We start from the raw sequence: 11,523 nt of genomic DNA, 5'->3' as shown, positions 1-11,523 counted from the left end.
GGCTCTCCTTGCATGCATGCAGGAATGTGAAGGAAACAAAAGATTAAAAAGAAGGTATAAACTTTGTATTCAATTTTACTAAATCCTGATCAATGTATTATAATCTTGTATTTAAACAAAATTAATCATGCCTATTAAAACATAATTAAGCATTATGTACAGCACAATATGAGCCCTTCAGCCCATGTTGTTGTGCCAACCTATATATGATGCTTTCGGCACAGGCTTGAAGGCCCGAATGGCTTGTTTTCTGCACTGTAGTGTAGTTCTGTGGTTCTAAACTGGCTCCAGTATCAGAAAATTGTAGCAAGAATAAAACACACAGGAGCATGGAAAAATATGTGCACAATTTATAAAGGACCGTGCGTAAGTGGGAGCGGCAATAAAACACATAGGTGCGCAATTTAGAGCGAGCGTGGGAAATTCACTGTGGGGATGAAATACATCCACACACATAAACTCACACAAAATGAAACAGGTACATAAAACAATCAAGGATATATAGATAGATGTCTGTGAGAGACAAAGGGAGAGAGAAAGACAGACAGAGAGAGAGAAAGGAAGGGAGCGAGGCTGCTGGTAGGCAAGAAATTATCTGCCTTTTCCTTTAAAGCCCCCATGACCCAGTGTGCCTTGGCATAATGAAAGGGCTGTATGTATGGAACACTCATGGAAGGGTTTCTTTGCCGCACGGAATTCTGGGAGGTCAGGTCTGACATCGCTCGATGCGTCATTCAGATGTCACCAGTGGAGGATAGGCGCCCCTCTCCCTGGGGATGCCTGTTAGTGAGTGTGAATGGATGCAGACAACAGGTGGTCCAGTGTGAAAGGCAAAAACGGCTTCTGTAACGGTTCGTTGAACAGCCAATTTACTGGTTAGTCAGTGTGAAAAGGGATTTTGATTACCAGATACATTTAGAAACAATTGAAAATGACTTTGATGATGTTGAGCTACAAAAAACTCTCTGGGCTATTCAGAGTCCACAGACTGAGGCCAGACAGCCTGTGCCATTGTGTCATTCATTCTCTCTTACTCTCTGCCCTCTCACAAACATTCCTTTGATCTTTCCCCTTTTTTCTGAGACTTAAAACACTTTTAATTTCCTGATTTTTCCTTGCCCTGTTCAAAAGCCATGGTCCAGAAATATCAATTTTGTATCTCTTTCCACAGATTCTGCCTCTCTTGCTAAGTGTGCCCGACATTTCTTGCTTTGTTTCAGATTCCTGGCAGTTTTGTTTTGCTTTTTAATTATTATTTTTCCCACTTTCTTTTTTCCAGACTAAGAGCAAACATGAAGGTTGGCCAGCCTGTTCTAATTGCTTTATTCATTACCAGTGGTGTGTGGTGTCAAGACCAAGAATATTTAGCGCGGTTAGAATACTTTTATGAATGCCCTAAAGAGTGCAAATGCCCCGGTAGATTTTCTAATGCCCTGTACTGTGACAGCAAAAACATTCGAGAGATGCCCTTGGTACCATCAAGGGTCTTGTATGCATATCTTCAAAACAATCTCATTGATGCGATTTCAGACAAGTCCTTCAAAAACGAAACTCAGCTGAAATGGCTAAACTTAAATAAGAACATGATCACAAGCACCAACATTGGTAAAGATCTATTTAAGAAAATGGAAAATCTGCTCTACCTGTACCTTGAAGATAATAATCTGGAAGAAGTGCCTTCACCTCTGCCAAGCAGCCTGGAGCAACTTCGGCTGGCCAGGAACAGGATTTCCAGCATTCCTGAGGGAACTTTCTCAAACCTGGAGAAGCTGACAATGCTGGACCTGCAGGGCAACAGGTTGAAAGACTCTGTCATTCAGCCAAATACATTTAGAGGACTCAAGATGTTGCTACAGCTCAATCTGGCCCAAAACGACCTCAAGGCCATGCCTGAGCAGGTGCCCGCTTCAACCCTGCAACTCTATTTGGACAACAACTCCATCAAAGAGATACCAATTGATTACTTCAGCAGCCTGTCAAAGCTGTCCTTCGTCAGGCTAAATAACAATGAGATTTCTAATATCGGAGTTCCTGAAACTGTTTTTAATGTGTCGTCCATAATAGACCTACAGCTGTCGTACAATCAGCTCACAGCGGTTCCACTCATTCATTTCAGCCTGCAACATTTGCACCTGGACCACAACCAAATCAAAAGTAAGTGACTCCTTATTAAGAAGCCTCTTTGAGAACTTAAAGTGCTTTTTAAATAGCTAATAATCCAGAGGAATCCAGTTCTGTGATTAATGGAAAAGGCACATACAAAGTTTGTAACTTGCTGCTCTCTAGATATGTGTGGAGTACTTGTGGTGAAAGTTCACACAGAGTTCACTCTCTTGATGAGAGTGAAGGGGTGGACATTAGGAATTTGCACTATGAGAAGGAGAACATTGCCTCCTAGGATGGCAGGTTGGGAGCTTAAGGGGCACAGCTTTTCTACTCATTTTCATTGTTAAACTTTTTCAGACAGTAAAAGACCTAATTTCCATTCTCACTTTAAACTTTTAACGATCTCAGGTGTACCCCCATCTAGCCACTTCTACTCCAATGTCAAATGTTACTTGGAGAACTGTGTGAACCCTTATTGGAAGTTATGAAATTTTACAGCCAAATTCCATTTTCCATATCCAGAATGTCAAAAATGTCCTTGATATTCTTTCATATTTTGTCAAGCAAGAATTTCCTGTAACAGGTCCTTGTGGCACACAAGCCCACACCGCCTAAATACACCCAAATAACCTGCAAACTCTGTACGTCTTTGGAACATGGGAGGAAACCATAGCACCTGGGGAAAACCCGTGCAGACATGGGAAGAGCATACAAACTTCTTACAGACAGCACTGGATTTGAGCCAAGGTTGCTGGCGCTGTAATACCGTTGTGCTAATTTTGGCGCATGTTCATTAACATTGAAATAATCATCTATCAGATCTCCCAAGGTTGAGACAAAAATATTTACTGATATTACTTATCAAAACTATGTCAGTCGAAGTCTCAGTTCACCAACTTTAAGCTTGATCATCAATCATCTGGACCCGGTGCCGGATCTATTTTAACAAATCCCCGTGTTAATTGACTTTGAAGAGCAGGATGAGGTTGAAGATCTGAGTTCCAATTAAAGAAAAGTAGAATGCAAGGCCACATTTATGCGCTGGTGAAACTCAGCAGGTCACACTGCATCCATAGGAAATAAAGGGTATCGAACTTTTCAGGCCTGGGACCTTCGTCAGTTATATCTGATTAAGGGCTCAGGCCGAAAACTTGGATGCTGCGTGACCTGCTGAGTTTCTTCAGCACGTTTGTGCTTTGCACTCAACCCCAGCATCTACAAACTTACTTGCTTAAATCACATTTATGCTGTGAGCATAGAACTTCCCAAAGCACATGAAGGAGTGATCATTTAGTTATAACTTATCCTGAGAATTTCTGCTCATGAAGGTCTCACAGACAGCAATGAGATAATCAACAATTTATCTGATTTTTGTAATGGTATTCACTGAAGGATAAACATTAGCCTTAATAGGACATATTTTCCTCAAAGAATGCTAAGTGATCTTTTATGTCCATCTGAGTGCACAGGTGGGAGCTCAGAAAGCATTTCATCTGTGTACAGTTTTTTCGACTCCATTAGTTCTGCAGAGGACAATCAGGCCAGACTGAAGGGGAAAAAGGAGAGGACAATGTACAGGGTATACTCATGTAATAGCTGAGTTTTGGGATCAATTTTTCAGGACAAATTTGGGGGATTGATTTTCACATGGATTCTACTTTTGACTGCGGTAAGTACCTGCATCCTTCAAGGCAACGGGAGCTTGGATGGCCAGGACTGAGCAGTAAGTCCGCGTCCGGGGTACCAGGAGCTCCAGTGGGTGGGTTGTCGGAGTGAAGATCTGCAGTCAGGGCATCGAGAGCTCCGCTGGGCAGGCATCCAGGGTGAGGGTTCATAATCAGGACTTTGGGAGGTCGGATGGGTAGGCAGTCAGGGTGTTGTGGAAACTCAGGTGTGTGGACGGCTGACGTGAGGATCCACGGTCGGGACATCGGGAGCTCAGATGGGCGAAGGGTTGGGGCCAAATAAAGGGGGGAACCTTTTCAACTTTTACACAGGATTCAAGGAAAATACACAATTTTTGGGCCAAGAAATGGGGTCAACTTTTACATGGGTCCGACTATTGCACAGGTATATGTGGTACACATAATGGATAAAGCAGGGGTTCTCAACTTTTTTGTTTCCACTCATATACCACTTTAAGTAATCCCTATGCCATCGGTGCTCTGTGATTAGTAAGGGACTGCTTAAGGAGGGATGTGAGTGGGATGGGAGGCTGAGAATCACTGCTCTAGGCCCAATCGTTACTGAAATATTTTGCTTGAGAAAAATTGTCATTGGCTCATTTCCTTTGGAGTTATGAAACCGTGCACATAACGAGTCAATGAGGGATGATTAAAACAGTGGTTTTCAAACTTTTTCTTTCCACTCACATACCACCTTAAGCAATCCCTTACTGATCACAGAGAATCTACGGCATAGAGATTACTTAAAGTGGAAAGAAAAAGGTTGAGAACCACTGGGATAAAAGCAAAGAAGGGAACCTAAAAAATTGAATGGTTACAGGATAATAAACTGTAGCAGTAAACATTTGTAACTGCTTTTGCTCCACTTTAAGCTCTAGGGAAGCCGATAGAAAGGGGAGCAACTACAAGCCACTACTTGATAAAAGACTTGAACCATGACTTTATTGTTGCCAGAGATAGATCAGGAGTTTCCATTATGAATGCTGATTCCTATATTAGTAAAAGTATGTTGAAAATTAGAATCGGTAAATCAGCCTCCATTGTTGAACAGATTATAAAGTGATCCATGCTCACTGACTATTTGAAGCAGGAAATTACAAGAACTAATAATGTGGTGACCAATTTCAAGTAAAAGTTTATTATCATCTGATTGTACAAGTGCAACCCATCCAAGCAGGATTCTCCAGTCCTCGGTGCAAAAACATGCAAACAAACAACTGGACATAACACACATATGCAGTAGGTATAGACATTTATAAAAATAAATAAATATTGTTGAATAAAAAGTAGAGCCTCAGAGGGTTAGTGTGTGCAGTTCATTCAACATTCTCTCTGCCCGTGGGAAGAAGCTGTTCCTCAGCCTGGTGATGCTGCCTTTGACACTCCTCTATCCCTTACCCAACAGAAGCAGCTAAAAGATGCTGTGTGCGGGGTGGTAAGAGTCCTCCGCGATTGTGCGAGCCCTCTTCAAACAACGGTCATGGTAGATCTTGTCAACGGATGGGGAGGGAGATCCCAGTGATCCTCTCTGCCGCTCTTATTGTCCTGAGAATTGACCTCCAATCTGATGCTCTACAGCATCCATACCACACTGTGATGCAGCTGGCCAGGGTGCTCCTGATGCAGCTCCCATAGGAAATTGACAGGATGGCGAACGGTAGCTTTGCCTACCTCAGTTTCCTCAGAAAATGCAGTTGCTATTATGCCTTCCTGACAAGTGAGGAGATGTTGTGTGTCCACGATAGGTCACTACTTAAGTGTACTTCAAGGAACGATGCTCTCCACTCTCTCCAATACTGAGCTATTAACGTGTATTCAATGCCAATCAAGGGTACGTGCACAAGTCCCTGAAGGTGCAGTTTCAGGCTTGATCGCCTGTATACAAGGTGATAGTGGCATTTTCTCCATTTCCCTTATACCTTTTTATTTGCTTGTGCACGCCCAAGGCAAAGCACTTTCATGCATTTGAAATGTCCTAGAAACATACCATAAACATCCTCGCCAACCATTATTAAACTTTTATCCAATCACACAAAAGCTCCTTAAGCAAATTCTCAATTGCAACCCACTTTGAGCTCCTTAACTCAACTGGTGTTCAGAGATGGTAGGTATTCAATAATTCATATTCATGGTTGTCATTTTACATTATTTTTCATTTTTCAATGAGATTTTTAAATTGTCTTTGAAGTTGTTCTCTTGGAAAATTAAACATATATCAGTTCTATAATCAAGAAAACCACTTAACAAATACAATTTATCTTCTGAAAAATGAAGGAAAAACGGGTTGTAGAAAGAAATGCACTTAATTTATGTGGTTCCAGAGCCACATCGTTTGAGTCAGTTTTGTTGGCATTCATGAGATAAATCCTATGTTCTGTGATGTGTCAATGCAGACTGAATGTTAACAGTACGGGATCCAAAAGCACAGGCTTTCTATCTGGCTCACGGCTCATTAAATTTTTATTAGTCCAGGACAAGAGGTGCCTGCAAAGATTTCTACCCATTGACTACTGTAAACCTTATGCTTGTCTAATCCCACCAGTAGAATAGAGGAACTAATGGAGAACATCACATCAAACGTTTCCCAAAGAAATTCGTGATGGGATGGCAAAGGAGGCTTGATGGGCTGAATGGCCCATTTCTGCCCCTATACCTTTTGGTCTTATTATTGCATCACATCCTTCTTAAGCTCATGAATCAGTACAGCATGACATCTTCATTGGCTTGGTTTACGTTTGAGAGAGGTTTGGTTGTACTTCTCATTGAACCAGGCTACGTATCCTGATTTGATGATAAGAGAAAGTGAGAGAAATGCCAGGTGCAACACTATGGTTTGTGGTGGGATACAATTGTAGAGATGCTGATACCAATGTCTTATTAATGCCCAGATTTGTGCTCCTTCAACATACTTCATTTTGCACGATCCTCATAATCTATCATACATTGTGAAGAAGATATGCTATCTCCATAAGAATTGTACAGAAATCAGATGAATCTCCAGCAGGTAGGTTGGTGAAGATGAAATCAAGTTAGTTTGTTCCAGGCATCAGTGTCCTCAGGCCCAAATGACCATCAGGACTTGACAACCTTACAGAGCTACTCTTGGTGATGAACCTTAAAGTCGCTTTAAGGTGGACACCCTATCTTGGGTTCCACCAAGATATCTGCCTTTGCAGAAGCAAGTCATCAGCTTAACCGATTCATCCATTGATATTGAGAAATAGCTGAAAACAACATATACAGAAAGCATATGGAAGCAGATAATAGCTTATCTGCAATATTGAAGGCTTGCCGTCCAGAACTAGTCATATCTCTAGCCAACCCATTCTCGTCCAACTACAACATTGATATCTAACTGTCAATGTTGGGATATAATTGACCCTGCATCATCTAGTGAATTATTAGTACCTTAGGGAACTAATACCCCATCAACCTGTTGTCATGACTAGGCATGTCGGCATTTGCTCCACATTCCCAATGGCCCTTGAACTGAGGAAGCGTCAAGATACAACCACATTCCAGGGCCTGGAGTCACACATAGTCAAATTATATTAGGGCAGAAGATTTCCTTCCATGAAGAATACACGTGGACCAGATGTATTTTATGACAATCCAGTAGCTGACTCCAGCTTTATCTTTGTTTATTTAACTACTTGGATGGGAAAATCCCAACTGTTATTGGTGGTACTTGAACTAGCATTCCAAGTCAAGTCACCTTTATTTATCGTTCATACCATGCTCGCACGGTAAAGACGAGATAGCATTTCTCCGGGACCACGGAGCATATTTACATAAATATAAGTTACGATAGAAGTTAAACACTTAAAATTTTAAATATTTAAATATATATTGTAAGAGTCCAGGGTACCAAAGTACTCTATGCACATATATTCTGGGAATTCAGGAGCCTAATGGCCTGGGGGAAAAGACTGTTGCCTGATCTGGATGTAAGGGCCCAAGTGCTGCAGTAGCTCCTACCAGATGGCAGTAGGGAGAACAGTTTACTTGAGGGGTGTGTGGAGTCCATCACAATGTTTATTGCCTTTCGCCTGCATTGAGTGCTGTAGATGTTCCTCATGGTAGGAATCTTTTCCGCTGACTTCATTATCCTCTGCAGGGTCTTGCAGTCTGAGGTGGTACAGCTGCCAAACCAGGCAGTGATGCAATTGCTCAGAATGCTCTCAATACATCCCCTGTAGAATGTAGTGAGGATGGAGGGTGAGAGATGAACTTTCCTCAGCCTTCGCAGGAAGTAGAGGTGCTGATGGGATTTCTTGGCTATGGAGCTCGTGTTAAGGGACCAGGTGAGATTCTCCGCCAAGTGCCCTCCAAGGAACTTGATACTCTTGATGACCTCAACGGTGGAGCGTCAATGGTCAGTGGACTAAAGTCCCCCTGGGCCCTCCTGAAGTTGACAACCATCTTTCTGGTTTTTTTTACATTCAGATTCCTTCAACAATGCTCCAGAATTCTGGCCAGCAATCTGGTAAACATATCTTACAGTGATATCTTCATGTTCACCTGCAAGGCAGCAATAAGGACACTCTCCAATTAGATGGATGAGAGCAGCTCCAAGTTCAAGTTCATTTTTCTTCCGATTGTATCAGTACAACCCAATGAAACTGCGTTATCTGGACCACAGTGCAAAACAGTGCAAACGCACATACAGGCATACAAACAAACAATACATATACACAGAACCTATATACATATATTAAAATAAATATTATTAATAAATAGTGGAGTCACAGGGAGTTGTTTTAGCAGTTCAACATTCAGCAGCCCTATTGTCCATGGGAAGAAGCTGTTCCTCAGACTGGTCGTTCTCGATCTTATGCTTTTGTATCTCCTCCCTGACGAAAGTAGCTGGAAGCTGTGAGGATGGGATAGTAGGGGTCCTCACAGATTTTGCCAACCCTCTTTAAGCAACGATCCCAGTAAATCACATGGATGAGGGGTAGGAGGGACAGGGAGACCCTAGTGGTCCTCTCTGTCACTTTTACGGCCCGGTGGATTGACCATTACAGCAACCAAACTGTGACACAGCCAGCCAGGACACTCTCGATTGAGCTCCTGTAGAAGGTTGGCAGGATGATGGCCTGCATCAGCCTACTGAGGAAGTGCAGTCGCTGTTGTGCCTTTCTGACAAGAGAGGAGATGTTATGTGTCCAGGATAAGCTACTTCTTAAGTGGACTCCAAGGATCTTGCTGCTCTCCATTTTTCACTACTGGCATAGCACCAACAACACTAAAAAAACTATACCAACAAGAACAAAGCAGCCCACTTACATGGTGGCCCACCTGCCATCCTCAACATTCATTCTCTGTACCACTATTGCACAGAGGCTGCAGTATGTACCATCTGCAAAATGAACTGCAGCAATCACCAAGGCTACTCCAATAGCCCTTCCAAACTCTGTCACCATTAAAAAGTGAAAATATAAAGATGTACAGAAGCTTGACCACTGGCAGGTTTATCTCTGAACCTTGGATATATACTGCTATTTTTTTTCATCATTATTGGGTCTAAAGATGGAATTATCTACCCAGCAACATCATGGATACCATCTCCAAATGAACAGCCATGATTCAACGAGCTTGGCATTAAATGTTGATCATGCTTGTAACATCCACTGCCTGTATACTTAAAAACATATCAAATAAAAGCAGGAGAAAATCATGTGGCCCCTCTGATCTCACGAGCCATTGATTCAGATCATTGCTAACCCTGGGCCTCCTTCATCTTCTCACCTCTTCCCTTATTGATCTCAGCTACAACAGACCATCACATCCGCCTGAAATAGGGAATTCCAAAGGTTTACAATTCTGCACAATATCTTATTTCTCTCATCTCAGTTCTGAATGCCCTCTCAACAAAAAATCCCTCCATTTCCGAGTTCTCTTCCAAGACAGACATGACTGTCTACCTTGGGCATTTGTCACTGTTGTTGAATTAGTGTTAAGTCTAAATCCTGGACTGCCGTCATATTTATGAGTATTAATCTTCTCCAGGCAAGCCACCTTCAATTGGACAGATAATCCACCGTCACCACTTCGATGGCCGACAGCCTGTAGTGTTGTGGTGTTCGATGTACTTGGATTTGCATCCACCACTAATTCACCAGAATCCTTCCACGTCACTCCTCACCACATCCTTGTTGGTCTGTTTGAAACCATTCCTCCCTCAGCAGTGTTAGGTCATTCACTGTGTGCTTGCTCATCCACACAAAGGCAGGTCTAGATATTCATCAATGATATACACTTCTCGAGTGCTCACTGCTACATAAGTGTCCAATAAGGCAGAGGAAAATTGGAAGCAAACCATACTGACATCACAGTGGAATTCAATTTGATGTCTGTAGCTCGCTTGCTCAATGATGTTGAAGCCCAAGTCCTAATATTATATGCGTCATGGCTCATTCCTTTAAACCAACAATTGTCAACAAGGGACATATAGCTCCCTGGGGGCCACAGCACATTAAACAGGGGCCACAGACTGATATCATAAAATATTTTTAATTTTTTTAATATAGTGGGTAGGAGGGAAGTATGGAAGAAACTAACTAATCTTGGCTGCTTCGCAGGGAAGAGGGGTGGGGGTCCATAAACTTTGTGCAGAGTCCTAAGGGGGCCACAGGCAAGTAAAGGTGGAGAGTGGCTACTTTAAAGCATCTGATTACCTCCCATTTCAGAGCCTTTATGCCTGTTGGTGTCCACGATAAAGAACAATATTGTAATTAAATTCCATCCCAACTTGAATGTACAAATTCATCACAGGCAAGACTCAATATGGGCAACATTAAATTGTACGTCGTAAGTTGGCAATGGAATGAAATAATAATGTAATATTATTACAATGGCTATGTAATATTGCAAGGCTCTGGGTGAAGCACTGAAATGAATCTACAGTCCTTAGTTTTGTCAGAATATTAATGCACGTATTTTTTTTAATTTACAGAGATTAATGGGGCTCAAATCTGCCCTGTACCTGTCAACACAATTTATCAGAGGCCTATAGGAGAACATCAGCCTCAGCTCCGTTATCTCCGTCTCGATGGCAACGGAATTAAACCACCCATTCCACTTGAGCTCATGATGTGTTTTAGGCTCCTTTCTGCCATTGTGATTTAAAGAGAGTAAACCTGCTCTCCACATCAATTCAGTGAGAAAGGAAGAGTAAACGCAAGTCTTGCTGGTCTAGTACTTGTACAATGAGATGAGTCCTATCTTCTAAACTAGAAAAAAGGTGATGAAAAATAACGTAGTAATGGCACAAAATGCAGTCAGTTATTATCAGTAGCACTGGTGGAAATTCAAGTACGGTAGTATTGAACATTTTAGTGAGAGGTCTTACATTCTAATAAAACCTCTGATCTGCAAAAGGACAGTTGAGTCCCAGTATCGTTGTTCAGGTTGTTTCTCTAAACCTTTATTTTCACTTACCTGGCCCACTGCTAAGGTGGATTAGATAAACATGCCTAATACTTTGCATATCTTGATGAGACTAAAGTGTTATCCGCCATCAAATGTGGTAAAATCTACATGACATTTTAAATTGAATTCACCTCTAGAAAATTCATAGAACATGCATTTTAAACAAATTGAAGTTGCATAATTTCTAACACATTTGAGTGATGACAACCATCGAATTTGCAATATTGAATGCAGCTCCTGAAGAAAAACTAAAGCAAAGTTACTTGCCTGTTACTCCATCCTCTTCCTCTGATCTAGA

The 11,523-nt window shown here is 41.8% G+C and overlaps 1 protein-coding gene across 1 annotated transcript; it reads left to right on the top strand.

Annotated features, from left to right (window-relative positions):
* The first annotated feature begins 669 nt into the window (after positions 1-669).
* On the top strand, positions 670-11,264 carry kera (keratocan). The gene is made up of 3 exons (XM_069902302.1): positions 670-845; positions 1,280-2,154; positions 10,750-11,264. Exons 1-3 carry the CDS (start codon positions 670-672, stop codon positions 10,920-10,922), a joined length of 1,224 nt encoding a protein of 407 aa, XP_069758403.1. The 3' UTR covers positions 10,923-11,264.
* The last annotated feature ends 259 nt before the right edge of the window (positions 11,265-11,523 follow it).

This window comes from Narcine bancroftii, chromosome 11, assembly GCF_036971445.1.
Source record: "Narcine bancroftii isolate sNarBan1 chromosome 11, sNarBan1.hap1, whole genome shotgun sequence".
Taxonomy (NCBI): Eukaryota; Metazoa; Chordata; class Chondrichthyes; order Torpediniformes; family Narcinidae; genus Narcine; species Narcine bancroftii.
The sequence above is the reverse complement of the archived record's forward strand: the minus strand, read 5'-3'. Positions and strand labels throughout refer to the sequence as shown.

What these genes read in the sequence shown, in the direction of transcription:
- kera (XM_069902302.1), top strand. Translation starts at nt 670, where the DNA reads ATGGAAGGGTTTCTTTGCCGCACGGAATTCTGGGAGGTCAGGTCTGAC. An exon ending in GAAAGGCAAAAACGGCTTCT is followed by an intron (nt 846 to 1,279) that starts GTAACGGTTCGT and finishes TCTTTTTTCCAG; the next exon opens with ACTAAGAGCAAACATGAAGG. An exon ending in GGACCACAACCAAATCAAAA is followed by an intron (nt 2,155 to 10,749) that starts GTAAGTGACTCC and finishes TTTAATTTACAG; the next exon opens with AGATTAATGGGGCTCAAATC.